Raw genomic sequence first — 23,976 nt, 5'->3', positions numbered from 1 at the left:
CTGCCTCGGTGTTGCCGAAGATGTGGAGGCACGTACGCGGGCAGCTCAGTTACCCGAAGTTACCCCTTCTTCTGATTAAATTTGGACTGAAACTTAAAAGCCGTCAGCAGTGGCAAATCCACGGTGAGAATAATTACAGGAAACAGCGGTGGACCAGCTGCGGAACTAGACGACGGGTTGGTGTGGCACGCATAGAAGGTAGTGTTCCTCGGCTGGCTAGAGATAGGCAGGAAAAGAATAGCACGGCCGCAGAAGCATAGAGATACATATGGCGGATCTGCCGAGCCTTAACAGTACGACGAGTCTCTCGGACAATGTGGCGCTGCGCAACTACTACGATAATCTGCTGTTCCGCAACAACAGTGGGAAGTCGTTGACGGACCTGGCGCGCAAGGGCGGCGAGGAAGGTGAGCGGGAGGAGCGGCCGCAGATGGACTTCATCAACGGGTTCAGGAGCCCGGGCTTTGCGGGGGATGCGGCCACGAGCGCGAGCTCGCGGCCGGCGACGGCGGGGCCGGGATCGTACCGCACGGATGGGCGCGCGGGGAGTGGGCAAGCGTATGGGTCACTGCTACATCACAAGCACATGTTCAGTCTGGGCGTGGGCTACGAGCCTGGGACGGAGGCAGCGAGCGCGCCTCCGTCGCTAGGGCAGCTGCAGTACTCGTACCAGCCCATGATGGGTCTGGTGCAGCACCAGGGGTCGCCGGCGCAGTCGCGCGACAACAGCCTGACTATGGGCAGCGCAGTCAGCCCGATGGCGATGGGTGGCGTGTACGGCTCGCTCGCTCCGCACGGGCTGTCGGCGAATTCAACGCTGTACCAGGCAAGTAGCGCCGGCAACAACGGACTCGGGGGGTACCTGCCTCAGGAGCCCCATGGGTTTGCATCTACGCGGCGCTCCTCCTACATATCGGACCAGCTCATCCATGGCCATCAGCAGTCGATGCCGATGCAGCACTTATATGACAGCAGCTGTCCTGCAGGCAACGCGCTCGCGTTCCACTCCCAGCACTCCTCGCACATGCAGCCTACCCAGGGAGGACAATCACAGGCGCAACAACAGGGTCAGTCGCAACCACGGTCGCAGTCGCAGCCGCAGCCGCAGGCGCAGTCACAGGTCCACAACATACAACGCAGTAGACCACCGTACCCGCAGAAACACGCGAGTGTACCGCAGATTAACTACTCGGCAGGCGGGGCCGTATCGACTTCCGGCGCTGGCGACAGCTGCAGTTCTGCGACTAAGGTTGGCGAGCAGCAGGGCGGCACGTTCCCGCTCGATAACGGACTTGTGCTCTGCAACGGGCTAATTGTTTCTTCCTCAGATCTGCGGCAGCTGTACCGCAGTAGCAGTGGCCACTACTTTTCAGCACTGGAGTGCTTCAAATTCATTGACAATATCAAGGACATTCTCTTGGGTGACAGATGCGGCACCGCATCGGGCAGTTCTTCTCGGCAGCGCGAGATGATACTGAAGTTTGTGGGTTTCTTGAAGAGCTGTAATTTAAACTATAACCCACAATCAGATGCTTTTGTCTCGAGTTCGCAACATAGGCGGTCCTCCACAAGTTCTTACCTCCATTACAAGCCCTTAGTTCTGGTGGCTCTCAAGAATGGGAAGTTGGAGCTGTTATCTCTTCCTCAGTCGACCAACCTCAATATGGCCCGCGAGGACTTGGTGATCATTGATGGCGATCGGGGCAAAGACCTCGCAATGGTCATTGAACCGAAAGTCGACATAGACTTAGCGCTCTTTATTAATTTCCTCAAGAAGAAGATTCACTTTGACTCCCTCATTACTGCGGTTGATCAGCACTACCCCAATGAACATTTTATACAGGCTCTTATGGACAGCACCAACAACGGCTCCGGTAAAGACGAGCTCAACCACAAGCTCTATGACGTTATTGAGCTCACACAGCTCATTATTCCGAGTAAGCAGGTGCTGCGCTTTGCTACTCCCTGGGAGGTATCCACCAATTTACACAGCAAGTTTCAAGACGAACTGAAGGCGCTCCACATTGCACAGCTGAAACTCAAGACCTTGAACAATGGGACCGCTGCAAGCGGTGGCTCCGTTGCGTCAGCTGCCACGCAGGGCGCGCCCTCCTCCGCCTCCAAGTCCGCCTCCCACAGCTCCGCCTCTGCCCCAGGCAACAGCCAGAGCGCCCGTTCTCTAAACATCAAGATCCTCAACGCGGAGTTTCAGTTCGATCGTAAGAAGTTGACTTTCTACTACGTGTGCCAGGAGCGCAATGACTTCCGCGAGCTGATCAAAGAACTCTTCAAGTTTTATAAGACTAGGATCTGGCTCTGCGCCATCCCAAACAACCTGGGTGTTGACAAGAAGTACTATGATGAGCACAAGAAGGAATGGGCCATGTACCAGGAGATGATGAAGCACTATGCCAACGAGGACCTTGTCGACACCAACATGCAGGGCGGGTTTATCGTCGCGCCGCCACTCCACGAAATAGAGCTGGACAACTTCCAGCTCGGCGTCTACAAGGAGCTCGTAACTAGCATGTTCCCCTGACTTCATGGAGTCCAGCATCGCCCATGTTTTATGCCCAATACTTTTGAGACTATACTTATATTATATACTGATAAACAATTTCCCGCGCTCTCTCACGCCCACTACTTGTTCTCCGCGTAGAAGAAGTTCACGGCCATCAACTCGAGGTTCTTCTCGCCCGCAAACTCGCCCACACCCACAGGGGGCCGCTTCTCGGTGTAGCCCCAGTTCACGCGACTCTGCAGGCGGGTGACCTCCTCCTCGCTCAGTTCTAGCCGCCCGGGCTGCCGAAACAACAACCACACGTACCGGTGAGCCCCTGTGCCGGCCGGCGGCGCAGGGCCCATGTGCTCCACCTGCGGGGTGCCCTTTAGCACCACGTGCGACACCCCGTCATCCGAGCCCAGCGTTATGTTCGTTTCCAGAAAGTGGCAGTATTCCGACCACTTGTGGTCCGACCGCGAGGGAGCATCTGGGTCTGTCATCGCCAGCGTGAATAGGTCCCCCTCCCTGACGATTCCCGGCTCGGTCGTGATTAACATCAGGTTGGGCACCGTCTGCGTAGCCTCCACAGGCATAACGTTCCCCAGCGTCACCGCTGTAGACTCGCCCGGGTACTCCACTACAAGGTGTCCTGATGGACCGTTTTCAGCAGTGGACACCAGCACATCTGGGAAGATGCTGTGCTCGCTGAGAGCCTGCGCGCTGCCTTCCTGGAAGTTGATAATCGTGTTCATTGGTCCTTGTGTGTGTTCTGCCGTCCCTCGAGCAGCGCCTAAGCCTCTACTTATATGCGTTTGTCCCGATTAAGGGGCAAACGGCGCTGTTCGCGGCCCCGCGTGCCCTGGTGCGCGGGCGCGACAGATCCCTACTGTATTTCTCGCGCAGCGAGGCCCTTGCCGCGCCGCCGCCACCACAGCAAGAGACGATGGACGCTAGATACGTGCTCCACCTGCGCCAGCATGCGCGCCATTACCGTCTGATCGCGGCCGGCTTCGCGGTATTCGCGGTCACCGAGCTACTCGTGCCGCCGCGGCGCGGCGGCACGTTCCGCAGCGACGACCCGCGCATCAGCAAACCGTACCAGGCGCACGAACACGTTCCGAACTTACTGTGCCTGCTGCTCGCCGTCGGGGTACCGACCGCAGTGGTCTTCGCGGTGTGCGTGATGCAGCGCAAGCGCTGGTCACGTGACGCCGAGCCGTTGCCACGGCCCGCCGCGGACCCGCTCCCCCAGGCGGCTGCAGGCGTGTTCCACGCGGCGATGGTGCGCTTGTGGCTGGGCACTGCGGGCGTGGCCGCGGTCACCAACGTGCTCAAGGCTGCGGTGAGCCGTCGCCGCCCTGACTTTCTCGCACGGTGCGAGCCGCGCCAGGGCGCACCGCTCGTGCTCACGCTGGAGGATTGTGCCACAGACGAACTTGGTCGCCTCTACGAGGGACTGCGCTCCTGGCCCTCCGGTCACAGCAGCCTGATCTGCTGCGGCATGAGTTTCCTATGCATCTGGGTTGCGCGCTACTGGCCGTGGTCGCGGTCGCGTGTGCCACTACAACTTGCCTGCGCACTGCTGGCCCTGGCAGTGATGTGGTCGCGCGTAGTAGACGCACGGCATCACCCGACAGACGTGCTGAGCGGTGCCACCGCGGGCGTCGGCGCTCAGCTTTTGGTCTGGCGTACGGTACTATAGACGCCTTCTGTGGCTGTGGCGTTTGCACGTGATATGTGTACGGTGCGGCCGCGGACAACTGTGGTTGCACAAGAAGCATATGCACAGCGGCGCTCAGTGACGGCGTCCATGTGGATGCGGGATGAGACGGGCGTATATAAAAAGGCATGCGTGGCGTTCGGGGGGTTTTGTTCTTACGCAAGGCGCTAAGCTTGGTTGTTATTGCTCTGCTATTGATTGAGAGACGCTGAAAATGGGTAAGAGATTTCTGTTCACCTCCGAGTCCGTTGGCGAAGGCCACCCCGACAAGATCTGCGACCAGGTGTCGGATGCGATCCTAGACGCGTGTCTGCGCGAGGACCCGCTGTCGAAGGTTGCGTGCGAGACGGCGGCGAAAACGGGGATGATCATGGTGTTCGGAGAGATCACGACGTCGGCACAGCTGGACTACCAGAAGATTGTGCGTGATACGGTCAAGCAGATTGGGTACGACTCGTCGGAGAAGGGTTTTGACTACAAGACCTGCAACGTGCTGGTGGCCGTGGAGCAGCAGTCGCCAGACATTGCACAGGGCCTGCACTACGAGAAGGCATTGGAGGAGCTGGGCGCGGGCGACCAGGGCATCATGTTCGGGTACGCGACTGACGAGACGCCAGAGGGCCTGCCACTGACGATCTTGTTGGCGCATCGCCTGAACATGGCGATGGCGGACGCTCGCCGTGACGGGTCGCTGCCGTGGCTGAGACCGGACACCAAGACGCAGGTGACTGTCGAGTACGAGGAGGACAACGGGCGCTGGGTGCCACAGCGTATCGACACTATCGTCATCTCCGCACAGCACGCGGACGACATCTCGACCGAGGACCTGCGTTCCGCGTTGCGCGATCGCATCGTAGGCAAGGTCATCCCTGCCGACATGCTAGACGAAAACACCAAGTATTACTTGCAGCCTTCGGGCCGCTTCGTGATCGGTGGGCCACAAGGTGACGCAGGTCTGACCGGTAGAAAGATCATTGTTGACGCGTACGGCGGTGCCGCCGCGGTCGGTGGCGGTGCGTTCTCCGGAAAGGACTATTCGAAGGTCGACCGTTCGGCTGCGTACGCTGCGCGCTGGGTCGCCAAGTCGCTGTTGGCCGCCGGCCTGTGCAAGCGTGTGCAGGTTGAGTTTGCCTACGCCATTGGTATTGCCGAGCCGCTGTCCATCCACGTCGAGACTTACGGTACCAGCACCAAGTCCGACGACGAGCTGATCGAGATCATCCGCAACAACTTCGACCTCAGACCAGGTGTTCTTGTCAAAGAGCTCGACCTCGCCAAGCCCATCTACCTACCTACCGCCTCGTACGGGCACTTCACTAACCAGGAGTACTCGTGGGAGAAGCCCAAGCCTCTGCGCTTCTAAGCTGCCTGCAGGCAGCTGTGTATATATTTCTATTCATCATAGCCGTACCCCACGGATAGACGTCTGTACTGTAACATTGCTGATGTTGTGCGCTACATATTCTCCAAAGTGGCCAGCGCGGCCGCGAGCTCCCGTCGTGCGGTCGTCAAGTCCTCGTAGTTGATCGCGCTGATCGCGTAACGCGCGTGCTTGTTCGCCTGCTCAAGCTGCTGTTCGCGGTTCAGCAGCGCCTCGTAGTCTGGCGCCGTGGCGTGCGGCGGAGACGGCTCGCGTACACTCGGCGGCTGCGGCGCCGGCGGAGCTGCGGCCGCCGCGGCCTTCTCAGCCGCGTCCCCTACGCTTTCCCCCGCGTCCCCTGCGCTTGCCACCGCGTCACCCGCGTCCCTCGCGTCCTCTTCGTCCCGAGCCGCGCCTGCAGGCCGCGCTGTCCCACGCGCCAGCGCCCACTTCGCGCGCTTCACGCGCCGCTCGCACTCGCGTTGCTCCTCTGCCATCAACTCCCGCCCGCCCCAGAGATGCACAACCGCCTCCAGCAAGTCCACGCAGCACCACAGCGCCCGCGCCACCGCGCGCCCACTGTCCCCCGCACTCAAACGCTCCAGCACGCTGTTATGCGCGTGGAGAGCAAAGTGCAGCACCAGTGCCTTCGCCGCCGTCTGGTCGCGCACCACCGTCGCCATGCCCTCATCCCCGTTCGCACCCTGCGCTGCCTCCTTGAATCGCTCCACCTCGTCTAGCAGCGCTGCTGCCACGTCGCGTCGCGCTCCGTCCCCCTGCGACAGGATTCGCTCTACTGTATAGAGCTTCATGTAGTACGCCACCGCAGGCGCCGATTCTTCCAACTCACGGCACCAAGCCTGCAGCCGCTCTAAGTTGACAGGCCTTAGCTGCCCCATCTTGTAGCCGACCACCTGGTGATTCGAACCTCACGGGAAGCGTTTTTATTTTTCCGTGCCAGAAGCAAACGCTCTTGTGGCAGTATGCCTAGTTCGTTTTCATCTCTGTTCGTTTTGCTGAACTTCATTACGCAGCACTACACGAGTGCAGGTCTCCTAGAGTAACTCTCAGCGCCGGACTACTTCCTAGAGGATGGTGGAGCATACGATTCAACGTGTAGTTCAAGGAAAGACGTTGAGATTGGTGAAAAGGGACAGTGATGGGTACTTCAAGCTAGAGGGCTTTCTACCACACCTTATTGCGCACGAATTCGGGCCAGACGCGCCGGAACCGTGGGATGCGTACCAGGAGGACGCGTTGTTGGCGAAGTACGGTGTGTTGATTGACACGGACGTGCAGTACGCGAAGTGGATCACGCACAGCAAGGCGCAGGAGCTGATAGAATTGCTGGGGTGGGGCGACGCGTTCGCGAAGGCGGGCGGCACGGAGGAGGACCGGGGCAGTGCGGGCAGTGCCACGGACGAGGACGAGGACGAAGGGCTGGGGGTTGGCGGGGGTGCGAAGCGGGGCGCGGAGGAGGCCGGGGGCAGCGAGGCGGCGGGCGCGGGCGGGTCGCCGCTCAAGAAGTTGAAGGCGCAGGAGCGGCTGGAGCTGTACGGGCACGACCTGGCTGCATTTCGCAACGAGGAGTGCGAGCTGGCGCTGGCGCGCGCGGTGGCCCCGCTGGAGGCGTTTTCGGGCGAGGAGCGCGTGAAGCTGGAGGCGTTGCTGCAGCGGATCTTATTTCCGGAGGGCGGCGCGCAGCCGCAGTTTGAGGAGTCGCTGCAGGAGGTGGAGCGGACCTACCCAGGCGTGGCACTGAAGTGGAACATACCGATCGATGAACACGGCAACACGGCGCTCCATTGGCTGTGCTCGATTGCGAGCGTGGCGATGGTGCGGTGCGTGGTCGGGCAGGGCGCGGATCGGCTTCCAGGGGACCGGATGGGCGAGACGGCGTTGGTGAAGTCGGTCAAGTCGGTGAACAATTACGACTCCGGGACGTTTGAGGAGCTGCTCGACTACATGTACCCGTGCCTGGTGAAGTTGGACGAGTCGAATCGGACTGTCCTCCACCACATCGTGCTCACGTCGGGCATGCCTGGCTGCTCTGCAGCCGCCAAGTACTACCTGGACATTCTGATGGGCTGGATCGTGAAGAAGCAGTCTCGGCGGCTGGTGGTCCTGGAGGACGGTCAGAAGCCGGACTGCATTATTTCACGCCTTGATTTGAACTGGTTCATTATAAACGTGCTCAACGCGAAGGACTCCAACGGCGATACCTGCCTGAATATCGCCTCGCGCCTGGGTAATGTCTCAATTGTGGAAGCCTTGCTAGATTACGGTGCAGATCCTTATATCGCCAATAGTTCTGGCCTAAGGCCTATAGACTTTGGCGCTGGCGTTTCAGTTCTTTATTTTAACAATGAGACACTAAACAAAACGGCTGCTGATCACAATTCCGGCGCATCTGGGCAGGCCGCTGTAATGAAACAAAAAAACTGCCCTCCACCCGACTCTAACGCTCTTATCACCAGGCTGCAGTCTCTGCTTTCGTCTATATCCAAGGACTACGAGCAAGAGCTGAAGGAGCACGAGCGTAAGCTACATGAGTTGCATGCACAGCTTAATTCCAGGCGCAGCCAGCTAGCCACTTCCCGAGATCGGCTGGCCAAGGCACGCCAGCTGAAAGACGAACATGCACTGTTAGCCGAAAGTGTGGCCAATATAGAAGCAAGTACTAAGGAGGAAGAGGCAAATTTTGCTGCTCGGACACGAGAGATGGGGATCAATCCTGACGACTATCGCGGATTGGAGGAGTTCGATGCAGATGAGCCTTTCCGCATCGATATAATATACTCAGAGCTTGATACTATCTTGCACCAGCAATTTCAAGGTGATCTGGAAACTATGTTAAAAGATATTAATTTGAACAAGGTGGTGGAGGACATCCTGGCTAAGGCCGAGGCCCAGAATCCAGGCATAATCTCTGCGATACCACCTGCTGTGTTGCTCCGAGCTCGTATTCAAGCTTACAAACGCAATGAGAAAGAATTAGAGGAAACATTTCAAAGTATAGATGAGAAGCACAAAACTCTGGAAAGCAAATTCCGCAGAGTGCTTTCATTATGTTTGAAGATCGAGGAAGATAAAGTAGATGGCATGTTGGATGGCCTCTTGCAGGCCATCACTAATGAGGATCCGGATGACATCGATATCGATGAAATGCAGGATTTTCTGAGAAAACACGGTTGAGCGATATTATCCTACAATTTGTAACATAGCACCCATTACCAACCATTTCAAGCATGTGCTAGGATATACTGCAGGACGCTGGGCTGTTCCATTTTCCCAGCGCCATCTGCAGCCGCAATATATTGCAACAGAAAGACAGTGGACTCCAAATACCAATACAGTGTAACAAGTACGTAAACCGAAAACGGCTAGTCAAGTTGAATAATAAGCCAAAAAGGTACTGGGAGATAATACAAGCATGTTAACGCGCAATGACAGCTATACTAGGTAAAATATACACATTTCTAACCTACTAGACAGAGTACCAAATTTATTTCGCTGGTTTCTTCCAGAAATATTGCTTATGTACTCTGCGGCAGGACCGCAGACTGGTTCTACCTCCTTTCAAGGATAACACCAACTGTCTCCGATCTTGGTTTGAGTCATTCTCCAGATCATAGTAGTATTCTTCATCAAGCGGTTTACCTGCAGCATCTTTTCCAACACGATAGATAACGCCAATGCATTTCTCTGTCGTAAGCAGGGCACGTAGTTCCTTGCGTCCTAGTGTAGAGATAGTAGAGTTGACATCCTGTAGCTGCGACAACGGCACCTGCTGTACGTTTGATAGCGCCAGGTGATTCGCAAGGACATGCTGTAACTCGTGGGGGTCAATTCCCCGGCATTCCATTTCTTTCAATATATCCTCTGCCTCTATTAGTTCTTGGTCGTTGATGCTGCTTGTCTCTTTCCTCTTCTTTTGAACGGGCCCTGGTGAGCCTACCTCGGAGTCGTGCTGGAAGGACTCAATGGACCCCGCAGGTGACAGAGGACTATCGGTTCCAAGCCCGAGTAGACTGTTGTCGGAGAGTTTCTGTTTGAACGGAGTATGCAGGAACCCTCCCGAGAATGAGCTATCTGGCGCCAGCGCACTACCGGCGTCAAATACACGGTCGCTCATCTCATCATCTTCCTCCACAGCGTCGCCGTAGGACGCCCGCTCCAGCTCCGCCTGTGTGGGTAGGTCATCCGACCTGTGGATGTACATGCGCTTGACGGGTGTCCGAACGCCATTGCGTATGTCATCGCTGCCAATGTTGAGCAGCGTCATTTCGTCCTCTGTCTCAGTGACGTTGCTGTTTTCCTCATCGCTTCCGATATCCAGCAGCGACATCCGCGCTTCACACTGCCTGAAGTCCAGGATAGTATCCTGTATGAACGGCATGTCCACCGTTTCGCCCTGGAACAACACGAACGAAGTCAGAAATGGCCTCTTCACCAGCTCCTTCTCCGACCGCGGTAGGTGGTCACGCCCATCCGACGTTTCCGTCACCAGTTCGAACACCGAATCTGTCCCGACCTGCCGCACCAGCTCGTAGCTGAGTTGCCGCGGAAACGACACCACCAGGCCGTTCGTCCCGCTACAGTACAATCGCACGCGGTTCGTCGCAGCCTCGTACGAGAGCGTCGCGTGCCGCCGCGAGATATGCTTTCCCCGTGGCAGACACACATCGCACATCGCGCGCTGCCGTCCCACTACCACCTCCGCACTGCTCCTCGGGTCCAACACAATCTCCACAAGCCGCCAGCTCCGCTCGTGTACCTCCTGCTCTTCGTCACTATCCGCCTCCCTCACTGGAGATGACGACCGCCCTAACGTGGAGGACGGATGCGGCGTCGGATACGCCTGCCGCTCGCTGCGCGACCCCGCCGCCGCTGCCAGCTGCTTCCTGCCCACCGCGAACTCTAAAAACGGATCTGCCTCAATATTGTAGCTCGCGCTGCCAGCCCCTATGGGGGATGATGGTGGAAATGCGCTGCCCATCTTGTGCTCGCCTGTACCGCGATGTCTCAATTCTATGTAAAGAATATACAACTCATCCATCTAGCTCCTACAAAGTGGTGGAAAATGCTTGCTCCTGCACTATCCAGCCCTGCGCGTCTCTGCTACCCTGCTGACGCCAGTGAACCAGCGTGTTTAACCAGCCGGGGTGCCTGCCTAATCTAAGGTGCCGATTACCCTGTACGTGAAACATTCGCCGAGGTTAAATTTGGCGTTTCGCCCTTCAAACGCCATTTGGTGAGCGGCGCGGACGCGAAAATCACATTGACGCGTTGTATGACTAGCATCCGTACATAACCAAACAAACACCCGTACATTATTCCATGCGCACGTGCGAACTCGCGAGGACGCAGAACTAGGATCGTGACACCCAACCACCTCTGTATTGGGCAGGACTGTGGGCTGGAGCAGGCCGCGAGAGCGCCGGTATGGTGCTGCGCTTAAAACTTTTCATTCATCATCTAGACAAGGCGGTTGTCTAGCTTAGCATCTCGATACTAAGAAGCAAACATGGGTAGTATGTGACTAGACGGCAATGGTGACAGTGCGCGTGGGGACACGATAGCTGCAGACTGTGAGGCGGGCGCCGCGGACTGCGGGCGGATGACTGCGGATAGTGGGCAAGTCGGAGCGGACTATTAGCAGAGGCTGGAACACATAGCGCTACGATAACAGCTGCGCGAAAACGGATACATCCCGCGATATAGCGACTATACAACAAGAATAGCGGCTTGCAGACAACCGCAGCTGTGTACTGGGCGCACGGTGTCACGTGATTGGAATGGCTACTAACTATTGTATTCAGAGGGTACTCCATCCTTTGGTAAGCGTCACAACAAGTCTCACACCTTGTGCAACAGATGTGGCCGTCGTTCTTTCCACATCCAGAAGAAGACGTGCTCTTCTTGTGGCTACCCAGCCGCTAAGATGAGATCTTACAACTGGGCTACCAAGGCTAAGAGAAGAAGAACTACCGGTACCGGCAGAATGAGATACTTGAAGACCGTTGCCCGTAAGTTCAAGAACGGCTTCCAGACTGGCGAGGCCAAGCCACAGTCCGCTTGAATGTTTGAGGTACTCTAATATCGACTAACGTTAATATATACTGTTTATTATTAGTTTCCGCGAACACAGCATCTTCTAGTTTAGCTGCGCTACTCCGACACCATGGCGAGGAAAAGTGAGTCTGTGTCTTCGAGAGAGATGATGCTTTCGAGGACGGACTTGGCCATTTCGCGGCAGGTGTAAGCGTGACAGCCGCTAAACTGCGTCTCGCAGCGCAGGACGTTTTCGGCGGCAAGCTCCCGCGCCAGGAAGGCTTGCGCGGCCGGTTGGTCGAAGACGTCATCGTAGAGGTCATGCTGTTCTTTCAGGGATAGCCCGTGGAATGAATCCAAGAGCAATGCATCAAGCTCGGGCTGTGTCTGCGGGTCCCGATTGCTCATGTGGCCAAAGACTACGCGCCAGAGACAGGCTATAAGCTCGTTTTGGACTTCGGTTATGGCCTTAGACGGCTCTTCGTGCTCTTGCCACGCGTGGTACAACAGCCGGATAAGCTCTTCTGCTAGTGTTATACGCATATCGGAATTATGGGAGTCAGCAGTTAGCCGAACCACGAGGAGCAGCTCCTGTTCTCTACACAGGAATTTGGCTGTCTGATGCAAAAGTTCTGCATGAGCCAGCTGTTTACCGTAGCGGAGCAACAGCTGCTGGAGAATGTTGACGGTGGCCTTATGAAGCTGCAGACCCCAACCCTCTATTCGGATTTTACATTCTCGACTGAATGGTGGAAAATCTCGGTAGATAACCTCGGGGATTGCTTGGACAGCTTTTGTGTCTATGAGCTCCTCAATCAAGTGCACGTTAGTGCTATCACCCAGACAGCGATTGAGTCCCGGGAAGTTGTGCTTGGGTAATACATGCAGATTATCATTATCGTGCAGGTTTGCGTTGCTCACTTGACGGTTCCATAGTTGAAAGAGCTTACTGATTGCAGAATCCCACCATTGGACCGTGGAGAGCTCTTCAGGTGTAATCAGTTCAGAGAGCGCACGAAGTATTTCTACCATACTGAACACAACATTTAGTATTGACTTATAAGAGATTGTGAGCGACAATTGCATGACCTTAGTTATATTCTTCCAGATTATCTCGTCGAAGAATGATTTCTGGCTTTCTGGGGAGCATTGAAGCAGGTACTTGACACAGAGCTCCATGACATCAAAGCAGTAGAAGAGCGATAGTGTATCTAGCAACTCGTACTGGAATATATTGGGCTCCACCCCTAGCTCTAGTGGAGACGCATGCAGTGGGCTTTTTAATAGGGGCTGAAACTTAATTGCCAAGTCAGACGAAAACTGGAAGAGGTCCTTCAGCGCGTGCACATGAACTGCACTGGGTCGAAATGATAGCGCCTGATGCATATAGGCTACGAGAAATGGGACTGCAAACCGACAGTCCTTCCCTTGCATTATTTTCTTTATTAACATCGCCAGGTTTTCCAGAACAATATCGATCATCTTGTCCAAAGGATGCATGCTCTTCAACCGCAACAGCATCATATGAATCGGCTTGCCCAGCGGTTCACCACTTGGAATGACCAGCATACTGCACGACGCGGGGCTTTCAAGCGATATATGGTCTAGCATATCCAGCACAGTCATATCGCTGCCATGAAGCTTGAAAAGCACCATATGGTCTAAAAACAACGACGAATCACCAGTCACCACCCGTGTATGATTCAAAGTCACGTAAGTCTGCACCAGGCTATCCTCTGTCTTACGTCTTTTTGCGGACACCTCAGTCGAATCATCCTGGATATCCTGCGCGGGCAATCCCGCCGCAATATGGCCCTTGACTAGTTGCCGCTTCTCCAGCACTAGAAACTGCTTCTCGTCCTCCAGCCGCTGCAGCTCCTCCTGCAGCTTCTGCAGCTCCTGCAAGTGACGCCCTTGCAGCTCTTGCTCGCGGCCCAGTAGCCGCTCCCGCTCCCGGTCCTTCTCCTGCTGCAGCATCATCAGCCTATCCCGGAGCATCCCTGATTCACCACGGGCTGTCATTAGGTCCATTTGTAGTTTATCCAAGTCCTCATGCGTCCTGGCTCCCGTGCCAGACTCGTCGTTGCCGCATGTCTCGGTCTCAGCATGACTCTCTATCTGTGTAAGTTGCGTGCCCCTCGGAGGCTTATTGGCTAGCTCCAATATATCAGCATCACTATCCTCATCCCATTGCGAGCTCATAGTAGTTGCCAGATACTTGCTAACTCTCTCCTATGCGCTGCGCGTTCCTGTCTCCCGCAGATGCCAGTTGGCTCTACGAGCAGGGAAAAAGTGAAAAGCCATGTCAGCGGTGTGCTCAGGAATACAACGGGACTTAAACAATGCCAACGACAAAGCGCACATCTGGCGCCTCTGTAACCATTAGGCACGCTATGCTATTTAAGATACTGTAGATCATGGCCGCTCTGGAAGGTTCATGCGGACGTCCTGTGCTCTGCACGTCAGCATTCACCTAGAAGATTAACAGTAATTGTTTTATTAACTACTGCTACTATTCTAGGAAAATCTCTATTGCCAGCGCAGTCGCGATTAATGTAAGAATACCATGATTAGCCAGGCATGGGCTGCGGTGCCAGGTTCTGGAGATTACGTCGTGAGACCGCGCCGTCTGGCGCGAGGCCGTATACCATGCAACAAAACACAAGAGAGTCAGCCAAGCAGTGCAGAAGTAGCGGAGTCTGCAGTCTCGCTCGCCAGACAGGAAAAGGTTCTCTGCGTATGGTGTGCTGTTCGCGATGCCAGCTGTGGCAGGGCGCTGGCGTCGTAGGGTTGGCGAAAAATTTTCAAGCTATATGCACTAGAGGCATCTCATCTTGCAGAAAGTTCACAGTGTATACGTCCACGATAGAACATCAGGCAGGTATCTAGCTTGCGTATTTATCTCGGAGCTACCATATAGCCACTATGGTTGAAGATTCGAAGGTCAGAGACGCGTTAAAGAGCAGCGGAGACAAAAAGGCATTGCCAGCGTCGCTAGTGCCAGAAGCGCCACCAGTGCTCACATCCAAGGACAAAGTCACGCAGCGGTTGATTGTTGTGTTGTCGCAAGCGTCTCTTGAGACCCATAAAATATCGTCTGGGGGACATGGGGGCGACAAGTATGCATTACTGAACTGCGATGACCACCAGGGCCTGCTTAAAAAAATGGGGCGGGACATCAGCGAGGCGCGACCAGATATCACGCACCAGTGCTTGCTGACGCTGCTTGACTCGCCCATCAACAAGGCCGGGAAGCTTCAGGTTTATATCCAGACGAGTCGCGGCGTGTTGATAGAGGCCAACCCCACGGTCCGTATTCCGCGTACATTCAAGCGTTTCTCGGGTCTGATGGTGCAACTATTGCACAAGCTATCCATTCGTTCTGTGAACTCCGAGGAGAAGCTACTGAGGGTGATTAAAAACCCCATAACGGATCATCTTCCCACGAAGTGCCGCAAGGTCACTCTTTCTTTCGATGCGCCTGTCGTGCGTGTCCAGGACTACGTCGAGAAACTAGACCCGGATGAGAGTATCTGCGTGTTTGTTGGTGCCATGGCTAGAGGTAGCGACACCTTTGCAGACGAGTTTGTGGATGAAAAGATCGGGCTTTCGAATTACCCTCTGTCCGCTTCTGTTGCATGCTCGAAGTTCTGTCATGGTTGTGAGGACGCCTGGCAAATTTTATAATCGTTACTAGCATCTGGTTTGGTCAACGGCTAGGGCCATTCTTTGCCCTTTTGTCACCATTATGTATTTGGTAGCGATTACGCCGTTGTGGAAAATAACTGTTGATCGGAGGGGTCTCTCGGCAAACACCTTAAATTGTTTCTCTCTCTACTTTCGAACCAGGGCTCAGCATCGGGAAAGCTCTGTGTCTCTGCTTGGAGATGGCTACCGACTGTTCTATCATGGCGTTTCAGCGGTGTTTCACCGATACTGAACCGAATGAAAATTACTGCCTCCTGGCTGTGGGTCCAGGCACTGCGAGGCTCATATAAAATGCTCTCTTTATATTACTTTGTATTCAAGCTCGTTCCAATGGTACCTGGTAGATCGTGAGGTGCGTTCGGATGTACGCCACACAGCCGTATCTTGAGCTGCGCGAGAGATTATCCCAAATATGGATAAATCGTTATACACTGCTACTTATGCTATGCATGGTAAAGATCTTGCTCTTTACAAGCTCTCTGCGATTTTCACTGAATAACTCAAAAGTTCATGTGCTAGAGGAGTGCTCCAACATCGAACATTATTATAATATACTTAGAAATGGCACCCCGCACTATATGGGCAAAATGGGGAATTATCTGGTGGCGCACGCCTTGGAAGCCACGGTTGAATCTCTTCTAGCTCTACTGACAAGTCTGGCGACGGTAGTCGAAGTGGTGGCGCATTTCATGATCGAATTATGGCTAGGCACATACGCATGCCTGCTGTTTAGCGCTGCACATGGCGCCGTGGAAGTGGCGACAAATGTGACTGAAAAGGTAATTGGTGTGGCCAACAAAACGCTTATTGCAGCAGCAAACGAGCTAGATAATGGCCTCGACGGACTTTCAAAAGTACTGAACAAGATAATCGAAACTGGCACAAAAGTCAGCCACCTTTTCAAGGATGACGACGAAGAGCATGCCAGCCCCGAAGGACAGTTCAAAAAAATCAACCTCACCATCGCCAGTCTACGAACAGTCAAGATCCCCGAGTCAGTAAACGACAAACTACGTTCGTTAGCGGAAAAGACACCGGATTTCGAGGACGTGAAGAACAAAACTAAGGGACTTGTCTCAATACCGTTTCAGACCCTCAAAAATGAGATAAACGGCATCAATGCCACGAGTATGCTCAAAAACCGCAAGCTTATGAGTGTGCCGCCGATTGACATGGGAGACGCAGCGGACGGGGTATGCTCTGCCAATAGAGACGGAATTGAGAGCGTGTATCGCAACCTGAACTCTGCCCTTATCTACTCGCTGGTTGCCACCGCCGTCTCCCTGGCCATTGTCGCACTGCTGTGTCTCATACCCGCCGCATGGCATGAATACAGGCAGTGGGAGCGCCTCTCAGCACTACGCGACCACGAAAGGACAGTTGATTGTAAGGACCCCTTTGCAGACACTCACAGCAGCGCAAGCGCCTCCACAGCCTCCTCCACCCGCTGCGACGTCATCCAAAATTACCAAGGTGTCTTCCATCGAGCACCCACCCTGATTGGCGAATGGGTGGCGCGGCACACTGCCCACACACAGGAGGGTGCCCTCAGGATCCAATGGCTCTTGGCATACGTCCTCTCACCTAGGGCGCTGGTCCCGCTGGCCCTCGGCCTCGCTGGCGTCCTGGTGTGCGGGTGCCAGTTCCTGATCATACACGCGCTGCGCATACAGTTGGCCAGCACCAGCACCCGCGACAGCCTCCAACGGCTAGAGACGGACACCGCAGGCCTTGTCGCCCACGACCTTTCCCGCTGGGCCGACAGCACCAATGCATACATAAACGGCACAGAGGCCTCCGTAAATGCCGGCCTCCTCGGCTGGGTTACCACAGCCACTACAGCCCTCAATACCACCGTCGCCGCCCTGCTCGCCGACATCGATTCCACCGTCGACCGCGCGTTCGCAGACACGCCACTTCACCGCCCCATGGTGACCGTTGTCTCCTGTGTAATCGGGAACAAGTTGCGCGCCATCGAGGCAGGCCTCACCTGGACCCACGACCACGTACGCATCGCCCTGCCGCGCATCCATACCGCCCGCCTTCGCGACGCTGTCGCAGAACCAGACCTTCCAACCCATCCCGCCTACACAGCCGTGCTCCAGTCCCTCAGTGACCGCTTACGTCATTCGGTTGACCGTGTGCTACATCAGTGCTGTGCCGCGGTCCGCATTGAACTCTACGTATCGCTTGCCCTGCTCGGCCTCTGGATTCTGCAGACACCTCTCGGCTTGGCAATGCTGCTATTCAAGTCGCACTGCCGTCGCAGGAACCTGCGCCGCAGAGTGCCTTGAGCCTAACTCTTACATAATCTTAATTCGCACTTCTGCTGCTCGAACACAGAACTCCGCGTAGCCGGATTTTCCGTCTGCTCTTCGTACACAATGCACCTCGGCTTCCCCGGTACACACGTCAACCGCTGTTGCTTGCCTTGTGCTTACCCCTGCCTGGCGCCGCGACTGGCGCCTTGCCACTGATAACAGCGCGCACCTCAGTCACAGTTCTTTGTCATCTACCGCTACGTTTTTGTAGCATCTCCAACACCGAGCTTGCCAGTTTACAGCCTCCAAGTGTACAGCGTAGTGCGGCGCAGGATATATTAACAGATCCTCATATCTATAACAACAACTCCAGCTACACTTCCCCAAGCCATTGTTTTCGTCAGCGCCTTCCGGATTCGTAGCCAAAACACAGCTAGGAACATAGTGGCAATAGTAAAAAGGGGTACAGTTTAACGTCATCCAGTGGCTTTATTTTTGTGAGCAGCGATGAAGAGAATATTCAGTCCAGGCGGTGGAGTGAATAAAACGGGAGGCCGCGTCCATGAGCATTCCGCGTCCCGTGGGGAGTCTCCCAACGACAGGTCGCGGTCGTCTTCGTTTACGAGGTTCTTCGGGCAATCGCGAGAGACGTCGAGCTTGAAGATGAAAGGATCTGTGCCGAGCGGGCCATCCGAGGGCACGCCGGACGTGGACAGCATGCGCGACATATCGCCGGAACTCGTGCCGATCATTACCCTTCTATCGGCGCAGATGCACCGGCGTTACCACGAGGGCACGTTTCTTGTGCTCAGTGACCTAAAGAGCGACGGCACGGCCGGGGACCGAGTCTGGCGCGAAGTATACGGGGTGCTTATCGGGACGCAGCTTGCGTTGTGGGACTCGAGCCTGGTGGCAGGCGGCGTGCGCGACGCGGCGGTGCTGCGCACCAAGGCGAAGCCCCAGTATATCAACTTCGCGGACTCGGTGTTCCGGCCGCTCGGCCCCCAGGACACCGTGACGACCGAGAGCAGCCGCAAGCTGACGAACACACTCGCGGTGTCAACGACCCTGAAAAACCGGTACTTCTTGCAGTTTACCGACGTACAAACCATGAATCATTGGCATGCCGCATTCCGGTTGGCTGCATTTGAGTTCACGGCGCTCCAGGAGGCATACACGGGTGCCTTGCTTTCCACCCGGGGTGCTCTCTTGAGCGACATCCGTGTCATATTAGCAGACACTAAATTCGACTACGAAGAGTGGGTCAATGTGCGCTTCGGCGCGGGCATGCGCTGGAAGCGCTGCTATGCGGTTATCACGCAGCCCTCCAAAAAGAAGAATGCCTCGAAACACGGTGAAATCGCGTTCTATGAGACGGACAAGAAGATCAAAAAGAAGGCGATTGCTATGGCGACGGTGACTGCTGCTACCGCCGTCTACGCTCTATATCCTTCCTCTCCGATGTTGGTTGACAGCTCCGCGTTGATCAAGCTAGAAGGCACCATTTCTCTCAGTAGCAAAGGTGCTACTAATGATACTGATGTTTTCATATTACCAGAAAAACATTCTGCTGTTCCGGGCTACGACACAATCATTCGTTTCCTCGTACCCGCCATGAATGCCTTCAGGCTTTATGGCAGGCCGAAAACACTATCGGCGAGCAAGGATGACACAAACTCACTCCTGTTTAGTCTACCAGCGCTTCCACATGTGCACTACTTGCTGGTCGAGGATTTGCTTCCATTAGTGAATTCAGCCTCTGGCTCATGGACGACGCAGGAGTGGCGGAGACAAATCAAGGCTCTATTACAACGGAGGGTAGCGGCTGGCTATCAGGGATGTGGTTCAAGCTCCGGTCTATCCGGCGCTCTGTCCTCCCCTGCTCTGGGTCCATTGAGTCCTACTTCTTTGTCATCGCCGCATTTTGCTCCGTCCATTGCGTTTTCGCCTACTGAGTCCAACTACACTTTTATGTCAAGTCACTCAAGAATAACTTCACTACATGATAATATCCAGAGACCCATATTGAATACCGTGGCCAGCACATCCGATAATACACTGCACCCAAACAATATGCTATCTCCCGCAGGTCTTGCCCCTGATGCATTAGCTAGGCCATCATTGTCCAAGGACAATAGTTCTGCTCGCGATACTCCTGGCAATCGCCTTGAAGACCCTTCTAGCTCTTCGGCCTCACACACGACTCAAAGGTATTCTCCGTCATCTCAGGGCACTGTCAATCGCCCAGCAACACAGCAGGGCACAGTGTCGTCAGGAAGCCCACCGAAATCAGTACCTTATCCAGAAGAACAAGAACCTCCTTTGGGAGCCATTCCGCACAGGACTCCCACTCCTACGAAGGAATCGATGCCTGAACCTCCCAGCACAGCTACCAATAGTTACGACTCCTTTGCTCGTTACGTAGATGCTTCTTCGGGGTCCATTAAAGAAGTTGGCGACCCCAAGGCAGAATACAACCCCAGGGACCTGTACAAGTCGCGTGCAGATCTGGTTCAAATTTATGACAACTACGCTGCATCACCATTTGGGCGGTTACACAACTCTCCTGGCAGGGATTCATCTTTTATGGCTCCTCCTCCTCATGCAGCGCGAGGCTCTCCGCAAAGCAGAGATTCTTTTGGAGCATATGATGAATATAAAGGTTCCACACAATCGAAACAGTTTGATATATCTAATCTGCGCAACTCGAGCAGTACACACAATAGCAATAATGCTGACGGCGAGGCTACTGCAAGAAGTTCTAGTGGATCACTGTTCAGGGGCTCGAGCGTTGCTCCTCTCGGCGAAGACGATATTTTGGACGACTTCTACAACTTATCAAAAGCTATCTCGAAGGTTGGAGACTCGGAAGCCAACAGAAAGGCTGATCCCACAACCTCCGGCAGCCGGCCGCCATATGATGACACACCTGTGAATGTTTTTGACCCTGACTATGTCGAGCAACAAAACTTTATTCTCCAGGACCACGAATACGTTCGAGAAGGAACTAAAATTTCTGAACAAAGGCCTCCACTTGGTAAACACGCGGTTTCATACACCGGGCCAACTGCTTCACAAGAATCGCTCTACAAGAATGATAGTCTCAGCAATACTGTTGCAACCAAGTGGGAGCTGATCCCGAATCCCGGAACCTTCCAGCCAATAAACGAGAAACCGCCATTGCCCAAGGCTCCGGGGATACAGAACCTACATGATAGGCTACAAAAACCAGAAGGTGCAGATGCTCCCCGGCGGACTTCGCTCCATGGTAACCACCTAATCTCTCCCGCCAACCGACACCAAAGTCGAGGCCCTAATACTAGTAGGCCACACCCACCAGCAGCAGTCCAGACACAGAAAGAAATGCCACCAAAATTGCCCAACTTACCGCCGCATGGGGAATACTCCCAGCTTCCTCATAATAAACTCATGCCACAGACTTCCATGAGTAATATGCCGCCTCAGGCAATGCCGATTCATAGACCCCCTCAGCAGCACGGTATATCCAATCCGTACAGCAAGCAGGGCATGCCCAACCCTTATAGCCAGACCTCGCAGAGACTGCCCGCCGAACAGCAGGGGTATATGGCGCCCAACAACGCCCCTGTAAGTGGGCAAACAGGCAGACACATGCCGCACTCACAGCAGCGCCCTTCGCAGATACCCACATTAGCGCCATTGCCAAAACCGCACCCACAGCTACACAACCCCGTGCCCGCTGGGAACAGCTATCTTTCCCATATGGGCGCTGCGGGATTGGCGCAGCAACAACCTGCGTACGGCCGCCCTTGAGCATCTGCGCCATCTGCTCTCTGCAGTTTACCCTCTACAACCATACTCCATAGCATACCGCCTCTTATGGCACACTCCCTTTTTTTTTGATGCGGTGATTTTGTAGCATTGGTCCTATGCAGGACGCTTTCGTCGAGTACTGCATTATTCCCATGATATCTGATGAGACATACTTCATTATCGAGTTTTGTATCTTTACTATGTACTATATGGAAAGAACGCTAATATAAAAATGTTGTAGTCACATGGAGCCGAAAACCGGTGCGCTACAACTGCAAAGCTCCAGGAGCTGTATAGTAGCTGGCCTCGACTAGCTGGGCATGCATCTCTATTTTGTAATACAATTATTTATTCTCCATGAAAAATGAGTCCGATGCGCAAATTCACCACTTACAGCGAACTCGAGAGGCCTACAAGGCTGGTGAGGTTAGAAGAAAACTGGGAATATGACCTCGAGGAGAACATATATGTGGCTATCGCTAGCTGTTAAGCAGGTGCCGAGGCCTGTTATTGGGATGCAGCGATGGCCGCCGTTCAATCATCTACATCAACGCACCCGCTTTTCGTTCAGCGCATCGACAAGAATTCAAACGAGGCTAAACTCAACAGCAAACCCTCGGGCAAGTACGGAAGAGAAACCCCACCAAGAAAGACTCGAGCTGTCGACGGCGACGGGCAACGCATCAGGTGCCAAGGATGTGCGTAGACTGTTCCAATTGGCGCGGCCTGAGCTCAAGTCTCTAGTATGCGCCTTGGTGCTGATCGTGATATCCGGAGCCGTGAGCATGACCATCCCCAGTGTTATCGGGAAACTGCTAGATGTTGCACGAGAGGACGTGGAGCAGGAGAGCGGGGATGAGGAGGAGGCGGTACTGTATGGGCTCCCCGAGAAACAGTTCTACTTGGCATTGAGCGGGATCTTCGCCGTGGGCGCACTTGCGAACATGGGCCGCATTGTAGTACTTAAAACGACTGGTGAGCGCCTGGTTGCCCGGCTGCGGACTCGGACAATGAAGGCCGCGCTAGAGCAGGAAGGGGCCTTTCTTGACAGCAACCGTGTGGGCGATCTGATCTCGCGACTTTCTTCAGATGCCAGCATTGTATCGAAGTCTATCACACAAAATACATCGGACGGTGCACGCGCCGTTATCCAGGGAGCTGTGGGATTTGGAATGATGAGCTACATATCCTGGCAGTTGACTGCGGTTATGACGCTGCTGGCACCTCCGCTAGTGCTGATGGCTGCCTTCTATGGGCGGCGCGTGCGAAATTTGTCTCGAGAACTACAGACAAAGGTCGGCGGGCTGACTAAGGTGGCAGAGGAACAGCTAAATGCTACGCGGACGGTTCAGGCCTACTGTGGTGAGCGCCGTGAGATCCGTCGTTACGCTACTGAGGTTAGGAATGTGTTTGATGTCGGGCTCAAGGAGGCGCTGATATCTGGCTCCTTCTTCGGAGCAACAGGCTTTGTCGGTAATGCGACACTGTTGGCGCTGCTACTTACCGGTACCTCTATGATCAAGGGCGGGGGGATCTCTGTAGGCGAACTTTCAAGCTTCATGATGTACGCTGTCTACACCGGCAGCTCGTTGTTCAATCTGTCGTCATTCTATTCGGAGCTTATGAAGGGTGCAGGCGCAGCTGTGCGTGTCTTCGAGTTGAACGACCGCAAACCGCTTATCCATCCAACCATTGGTAAGGATCCCGTATCACTGACGGGCAAGACAATTGCTTTCAATAGCGTGAACTTCGCATACCCTACCAGACCGCACCATCAGGTTTTCGCAGGCATGGACCTCAGCATCTGCCCAGGGGAACATGTCTGTATTGTTGGACCGTCGGGAGGCGGCAAATCTACGGTGGCATCGCTGCTTCTGCGTTTCTACGATCCCATCAGCGGGTCCATAACCATTGGCGGTGAAGACATCCGCTTATTCAACCTGAGCAAATACCGCCGCATGATGGGTATTGTTCAGCAGGAACCCGTCCTTTTCAACGCGAGCATCCTCGAGAACATCACATACGCATTACCCTTACACCTGACGAAAGATCCCGCTCGCATAGACCGTGCGCTGCGGCTTTCAAACTGCTCGGCTTTTGTTGGAAGCTTCCCTGAGGGCCTTCAGACCGCTGTAGGCCCTCGAGGTACCCAGCTATCGGGCGGGCAAAAGCAGCGAGTCGCACTAGCCCGCGCCTTCCTTCAGGATCCTGCGATCCTGATCCTAGACGAAGCTACGAGCGCGCTCGACTCCAAGAGCGAGGATATCGTTGCGAGCACTCTACTTCAGCGCTGCCAAGAGGCCAAGATTACTATTTCTATCGCCCATAGGAAGAGCACCATCCAGCATAGCACCAGAGTCATAGTGCTGGATAAGCTTGGCCATGTTTTGGAGACAGGCACCTACCAACAACTAATTGGTGACCCCGGCTCCAGCCTCAGCGGCCTCCTATCGAAGGAACATAGCTCCGACGCTGAATGACACTGGTGTGAATTGGTATCCGCTGCTGGTGACAAGCGGCCTATCGGGGCTAACCTTTGATCACGTGATAGCAACAGTCACGTGTGATTTTTACCCGT

General features: G+C 54.8%; 13 protein-coding genes across 13 annotated transcripts; 9 read left to right on the top strand and 4 right to left on the bottom strand.

Annotated features, from left to right (window-relative positions):
- Positions 1–268: 268 nt before the first annotated feature.
- Positions 269–2,539, top strand: AGOS_AFR695C (PSP1 family protein; the record flags this gene model as incomplete). The annotated part of the gene is made up of 1 exon (NM_212379.1): positions 269–2,539. One exon carries the CDS (start codon positions 269–271, stop codon positions 2,537–2,539), a length of 2,271 nt encoding a protein of 756 aa, NP_986243.1.
- A 101-nt stretch (positions 2,540–2,640) lies between these two features.
- AGOS_AFR694W (YbhB/YbcL family Raf kinase inhibitor-like protein) lies at positions 2,641–3,255 on the bottom strand (the record flags this gene model as incomplete). Its single annotated transcript, NM_212378.1, has 1 exon — positions 2,641–3,255. The coding sequence occupies one exon, from the start codon at positions 3,253–3,255 to the stop codon at positions 2,641–2,643; it is 615 nt and encodes a 204-aa protein (NP_986242.1).
- Positions 3,256–3,446: 191 nt separating this feature from the next.
- On the top strand, positions 3,447–4,205 carry LPP1 (phosphatidate phosphatase LPP1; the record flags this gene model as incomplete). The annotated part of the gene is made up of 1 exon (NM_212377.1): positions 3,447–4,205. The coding sequence occupies one exon, from the start codon at positions 3,447–3,449 to the stop codon at positions 4,203–4,205; it is 759 nt and encodes a 252-aa protein (NP_986241.1).
- A 232-nt stretch (positions 4,206–4,437) lies between these two features.
- On the top strand, positions 4,438–5,586 carry SAM1 (methionine adenosyltransferase SAM1; the record flags this gene model as incomplete). The annotated part of the gene is made up of 1 exon (NM_212376.1): positions 4,438–5,586. One exon carries the CDS (start codon positions 4,438–4,440, stop codon positions 5,584–5,586), a length of 1,149 nt encoding a protein of 382 aa, NP_986240.1.
- Positions 5,587–5,678: 92 nt separating this feature from the next.
- On the bottom strand, positions 5,679–6,482 carry VTA1 (Vta1p; the record flags this gene model as incomplete). The annotated part of the gene is made up of 1 exon (NM_212375.1): positions 5,679–6,482. One exon carries the CDS (start codon positions 6,480–6,482, stop codon positions 5,679–5,681), a length of 804 nt encoding a protein of 267 aa, NP_986239.1.
- A 193-nt stretch (positions 6,483–6,675) lies between these two features.
- SWI6 (transcriptional regulator SWI6) lies at positions 6,676–8,778 on the top strand (the record flags this gene model as incomplete). Its single annotated transcript, NM_212374.2, has 1 exon — positions 6,676–8,778. One exon carries the CDS (start codon positions 6,676–6,678, stop codon positions 8,776–8,778), a length of 2,103 nt encoding a protein of 700 aa, NP_986238.2.
- A 310-nt stretch (positions 8,779–9,088) lies between these two features.
- Positions 9,089–10,642, bottom strand: AGOS_AFR689W (FHA domain-containing protein; the record flags this gene model as incomplete). The annotated part of the gene is made up of 1 exon (NM_212373.1): positions 9,089–10,642. The coding sequence occupies one exon, from the start codon at positions 10,640–10,642 to the stop codon at positions 9,089–9,091; it is 1,554 nt and encodes a 517-aa protein (NP_986237.1).
- A 468-nt stretch (positions 10,643–11,110) lies between these two features.
- RPL37A (60S ribosomal protein eL37) lies at positions 11,111–11,665 on the top strand (the record flags this gene model as incomplete). Its single annotated transcript, NM_212372.1, has 2 exons — positions 11,111–11,117; positions 11,406–11,665. 2 exons carry the CDS (start codon positions 11,111–11,113, stop codon positions 11,663–11,665), a joined length of 267 nt encoding a protein of 88 aa, NP_986236.1.
- Positions 11,666–11,754: 89 nt separating this feature from the next.
- Positions 11,755–13,839, bottom strand: LCD1 (Lcd1p; the record flags this gene model as incomplete). The annotated part of the gene is made up of 1 exon (NM_212371.1): positions 11,755–13,839. One exon carries the CDS (start codon positions 13,837–13,839, stop codon positions 11,755–11,757), a length of 2,085 nt encoding a protein of 694 aa, NP_986235.1.
- A 723-nt stretch (positions 13,840–14,562) lies between these two features.
- EMG1 (18S rRNA pseudouridine methyltransferase) lies at positions 14,563–15,324 on the top strand (the record flags this gene model as incomplete). The annotated part of the gene is made up of 1 exon (NM_212370.1): positions 14,563–15,324. The coding sequence occupies one exon, from the start codon at positions 14,563–14,565 to the stop codon at positions 15,322–15,324; it is 762 nt and encodes a 253-aa protein (NP_986234.1).
- Positions 15,325–15,707: 383 nt separating this feature from the next.
- PRM1 (pheromone-regulated protein PRM1) lies at positions 15,708–17,639 on the top strand (the record flags this gene model as incomplete). Its single annotated transcript, NM_212369.1, has 1 exon — positions 15,708–17,639. The coding sequence occupies one exon, from the start codon at positions 15,708–15,710 to the stop codon at positions 17,637–17,639; it is 1,932 nt and encodes a 643-aa protein (NP_986233.1).
- Positions 17,640–18,113: 474 nt separating this feature from the next.
- Positions 18,114–21,398, top strand: SKG3 (Skg3p; the record flags this gene model as incomplete). Its single annotated transcript, NM_212368.2, has 1 exon — positions 18,114–21,398. The coding sequence occupies one exon, from the start codon at positions 18,114–18,116 to the stop codon at positions 21,396–21,398; it is 3,285 nt and encodes a 1,094-aa protein (NP_986232.2).
- A 446-nt stretch (positions 21,399–21,844) lies between these two features.
- Positions 21,845–23,878, top strand: MDL1 (ATP-binding cassette permease MDL1; the record flags this gene model as incomplete). The annotated part of the gene is made up of 1 exon (NM_212367.1): positions 21,845–23,878. One exon carries the CDS (start codon positions 21,845–21,847, stop codon positions 23,876–23,878), a length of 2,034 nt encoding a protein of 677 aa, NP_986231.1.
- Positions 23,879–23,976: the final 98 nt, after the last annotated feature.

This window comes from Eremothecium gossypii, chromosome VI (genome assembly GCF_000091025.4).
Source record: "Eremothecium gossypii ATCC 10895 chromosome VI, complete sequence".
NCBI classification, from domain to species: domain Eukaryota; kingdom Fungi; phylum Ascomycota; class Saccharomycetes; order Saccharomycetales; family Saccharomycetaceae; genus Eremothecium; species Eremothecium gossypii.
This window is presented reverse-complemented; position numbering and strand designations above follow the sequence as displayed.